The sequence below is a fragment of the Hyla sarda genome, unplaced genomic scaffold (assembly GCF_029499605.1).
Source record: "Hyla sarda isolate aHylSar1 unplaced genomic scaffold, aHylSar1.hap1 scaffold_88, whole genome shotgun sequence".
NCBI classification, from domain to species: domain Eukaryota; kingdom Metazoa; phylum Chordata; class Amphibia; order Anura; family Hylidae; genus Hyla; species Hyla sarda.
In genome coordinates this window covers 594738-599238 of record NW_026610908.1, presented here as the reverse complement: position 1 = coordinate 599238, position 4501 = coordinate 594738, and the positions used below count along the sequence as shown (strand labels likewise).

At 48.3% G+C, this 4501-nt stretch overlaps 3 protein-coding genes across 3 annotated transcripts; 1 reads left to right on the top strand and 2 right to left on the bottom strand.

Annotated features, from left to right (window-relative positions):
* Positions 1–569: 569 nt before the first annotated feature.
* LOC130348350 (histone H2B 1.1) lies at positions 570–1186 on the bottom strand. Its single transcript, XM_056554753.1, has one exon. The coding sequence runs from the start codon at positions 957–959 to the stop codon at positions 579–581; it is 381 nt and encodes a 126-aa protein (XP_056410728.1). The 5' UTR covers positions 960–1186; the 3' UTR covers positions 570–578.
* An 86-nt stretch (positions 1187–1272) lies between these two features.
* LOC130348362 (histone H2A type 1) lies at positions 1273–1738 on the top strand. The gene has a single exon (XM_056554762.1). It carries the CDS (start codon positions 1273–1275, stop codon positions 1663–1665), a length of 393 nt encoding a protein of 130 aa, XP_056410737.1. The 3' UTR covers positions 1666–1738.
* Positions 1739–3457: 1719 nt separating this feature from the next.
* LOC130348377 (histone H4-like) lies at positions 3458–4043 on the bottom strand. The gene is made up of 2 exons (XM_056554776.1): positions 4029–4043; positions 3458–3814 (listed from the first exon to the last, which is right to left on the bottom strand). Exons 1-2 carry the CDS (start codon positions 4041–4043, stop codon positions 3458–3460), a joined length of 372 nt encoding a protein of 123 aa, XP_056410751.1.
* Between the last annotated feature and the right edge of the window lie 458 nt (positions 4044–4501).

Genomic DNA, 4501 nt, shown 5'->3' with positions numbered 1-4501 from the left:
AATGGAGAGATCTCCCCGAGATGTAGAGCCTGATTCAGTGTCTGACTACTACCCTCATCATCCTTGTTTCTCTATTGTACCCCCTAGTCAGTGCACAAAGATTATGGCAGCAGGATGCGCGTCTCATTATAAACCCCGGCGATTCCGATCAATAGATTCCCCGGTCAGTAAATTAGGATTTATAGCGTTACCGCAACAATCCACTCCAGTAAGGCTGTGTGATCGATCAGGACCGCGGAGATTATAGAAGAAATAATCGGGGAATCTGGTGGAGGAGATACTGATCACAAGACAGATCGGGCAATGGGTTAACTACGGAGAACTGATCTACAGCGCCCCCCGCTCCACCACAGGAGAATATACATCCTGCAGTCAGTGAGAACCGCAGCCGCCGCTCTGATCTCACCCGATCCCGGAGCAGAATATATATAGTCTCAATAGACTGTACTGACAGAATGGCGGCCACATATACAGAAGAGAATACGGGGAATTACAGACAGGAGAAGCCCCAGCTCTATTATAGACAATGTGGTGGCTCTTAGAAGAGCCTTTGGGGTGACAGCAGGAGGCGGAACAGGTTACTTGGCGCTGGTGTACTTGGTGACGGCCTTGGTGCCCTCGGACACGGCGTGCTTGGCCAGCTCTCCAGGCAGCAGCAGGCGCACGGCGGTCTGGATCTCCCGGGAGGTGATGGTGGAGCGCTTGTTGTAGTGAGCCAGGCGGGAGGCTTCCCCTGCGATGCGCTCGAAGATATCGTTGACAAAGGAGTTCATGATGCCCATGGCCTTGGAGGAGATGCCGGTGTCAGGGTGGACCTGCTTGAGCACCTTGTACACGTAGATGGCATAGCTTTCCTTCCTGGTCTTCCTCCGCTTCTTGCCGTCCTTTTTCTGAGTCTTGGTCACGGCTTTCTTGGAGCCTTTCTTGGGCGCTGGTGCAGACTTGGCGGGATCAGGCATGATTATCAATCTCAAGAATTCCTAACTTAAACAAAGAGGATAATGATGTCGCTTACTCCCTCTGCAGCCGTATTTATAGGCAGCCCATGCAAAAGAGCAATGCCGTCAGCCTCTTGCTCTACTGGAAGAGCAAATCATGTGACCTCAGTGCTGTCATACGCCCCGCCCAGTGCCGCCTATTGGAGAGTCTTCAATTCCAGTTTCATTAGCCGGATTCAAATCTACCCAATCACAGGAGCCGGAGGGCGGAGCTGAGAACTATAAAGCCAGCAGAACGTGTGGGAATGATCACATTATTCTGAAATAAGTTGTCATGTCTGGACGCGGCAAACAAGGAGGGAAGGTTCGGGCTAAGGCCAAGACCCGCTCATCCCGGGCAGGACTCCAGTTCCCCGTCGGTCGTGTGCACAGGCTTCTCCGCAAAGGGAACTACGCCGAGAGGGTGGGCGCCGGTGCTCCGGTCTACCTGGCCGCTGTGCTGGAGTATTTAACTGCTGAGATCCTGGAATTGGCCGGTAACGCCGCCCGGGACAACAAGAAGACCCGCATCATCCCCCGTCACCTGCAGCTGGCCGTGCGCAATGACGAGGAGCTGAACAAGCTGCTGGGTGGGGTGACCATCGCCCAGGGAGGCGTCCTGCCCAACATCCAGGCCGTGCTGCTGCCCAAGAAGACCGAGAGCAGCAAAGCGGCCAAGAGCAAGTGATCACCGCTTATCCCAGATCATCCCGAACACCAAAGGCTCTTCTAAGAGCCACCACATTGTCTCCTACAGAGCTGGCGCCGCTGATCTTGTCTGATAAGGATTAGATTTCTTATGACATGTTCTTTATACGGGGTTATAGTAGAACTGATGCGTTTCTTTCATTAACAGTATGAGAGGGATTGGACACCTTCACTTTTATATAAAAAAAAAAAAAAAAAAAATAACTACCAGAAAACTTCCTATAGCAGAATGTGACCCTCAGCACAAGGACAGTTTCCTCCTCACTCCATCCCCGCTACCCTCACTAAGGGGGACGGGTACAGTTTCTACATATGGATTTTGAGGTGCAGCCAGCCTTTCCCCGCGACAAAGACAGTAATGTAATCACGTGTACAGGGACGAGACAAAGCGAGAAAGTCAATCTCCAATGAGCGTAAACTATCGGGGTTATTGCTCCACCTACAAAGTTAACCCTTCATTGTCCCTCGTTATTTATGCTCTGTTTCCCCTTCAGTCCCCGGAGCGCTCTCTGCTTCACTAGTCCCAATCCCTATATACGCTTACACGGTGCACTATAGTAGAGCGCCCCCATATTTAGTCTCCATTCGGGGCTGCATTGGCTTTATATTACGTTTACAAGAAATAAGCCCAATAATTCTCCAGATGGATAAAACGCCATGTGCACAACCTATTAACTAAAGGGTTACATTAACCCCCAAATCTCTGGTAAATTAATTGTTTCCTTATATCTATCCATAGATCGTCTATCGCAGCAGTATAAATCGTTAGTTTATACAGATCAGATACATTGTGTTACAATAGCGACACCTGGTGGTGAGAGCTTTGTATTCTAATCTTTACATGTTACCAAATAGTAACAAGTATTTCCCAGGTGCTGATACAAATTACAGAGGCGCAAATAGATACAACTGTGGATGGTGACTAAAACTTATAATAACACAGCACAATAATTTCAGCTGCTCTTATACACCCTGCTTATCCTATACCAGATATAAGTGTCCTAAGGGGATCTAGAACAAATAAATGCATCTGCATTGTCCTCGATATAACATAAAGTGATGTAATGTAGAAGGTTTGTATATTAGGGTGAGGAGTGACAGATATTTATCTCCAGGATCCTGAATTATATCTCTTTGTTGGAGCTGCGGGGCAGGAGCTGTCACCTCTGACCGGGCTTCGGGAGTCTTCGGGCCGCCAGGAGAGGAGAGATGCCGCAATATAGAACATGATCCGGCGAGAAAGAGGAGGGAAGCGGGTGTCGGCTAGTAATGTATTCTCCGCATTGTACAGTGTTAGTACAGAACTCCCGGGCAGCGATCATAATCTGGGCCATGTAATGTTATACTACGGTCCCTCCACATGTTTAGGGGAAGGAGTCTCCACATCTATTATATTCATCGCTCTGTATAGAATCACATCTCCCACCTGATCTGCTACTAGTTCCCCCATCACTGAACACATCGGCCGATCTATATTTACAGCAAAGGAAACTATGGAGCTACTAAACTAAACACTTTGAGCACCATATACCGGAGCCACAGCTCGGGCCATTGAGATAAGATCCTTGCAAATCCCAAAATCGGGTTTCCTCTTCAATATGCAGCTTCTATATCTTAACCACGATTATTGTACAGACAAGGACAATACACTACGACAGATCTCCGATAACACAAAGCAGTGTAAACACAGAATTGTAGCTTTTCTATAGAACATGTGGGCGGCTCTGAGAAGAGCCTTTGGGTTGATGAGATGGAGCCGAGTAGAAGCAGAATTAACCTCCGAAGCCGTAGAGAGTGCGGCCCTGGCGCTTGAGGGCGTACACGACGTCCATAGCGGTGACGGTCTTCCTCTTAGCGTGCTCGGTGTAGGTGACGGCGTCACGGATGACGTTCTCCAGGAAAACCTTCAGGACACCGCGAGTCTCTTCATAGATGAGGCCGGAGATACGCTTCACACCTCCCCTGCGAGCTAGACGGCGGATTGCAGGCTTAGTGATGCCCTGGATGTTATCACGAAGCACCTTCCTGTGCCGCTTGGCTCCGCCCTTACCGAGACCTTTCCCTCCTTTGCCGCGTCCCGACATCCTGCTGGTTGAGAATTGAATGAATAAAGTTTGAGGCGCGGAGTCCTAGCTTATATAGCACATGTGCGGACCAGAAGGAGAACTTTAACAAGATGACGTCCACATGGGCGTTTCCTTTTACTGAATTTACATTACCGGCCCCTCCCCTTCTCTTTTGATTGGCTGAACACAGAATCGTTGGTGATTTTGAATTTCCCGCTCACCCTGTAATTCTCCGCTCTGGGAGAGAAGACAATTGTCCCGTGTTATGTGATCTCACGTTCAGGCGGCTCATTCTCAGGCTGCGGATGCCGGCACTCTCCGTATACAGTGACCGGGAATAATCACCAGGGCCCGTCCTGACATCTCCTGTTCTTATATAGAGGAAGAGGAGAGAAATCACGAAAGCTCCGGTATCAGCCAATCGATACTATGTATCAGGACTATAGCTCCGTACAGTGTTAACTCTTTAGTGTCCACATGTTCTGTTTCTTGTTTTATATCTGTACGGAGACTGCGGTGTGTAATGGCTGGGACTGTATATATTATATATAATTACACTGCAGTCACCATTCTATGTCCATTCTGATCTCTCACATATTGTCTCCGTTCATTCTCATCCTACATCGTCATTGACTTATATTTACCCATGAAATTAGATACTAACGAACTCTTAATTAATTACATCCAAATGTTCTCTTTGTAGCGTCAATCATCCTATTTAGTTCTATTAAGTTCATTGATGTTACTTTG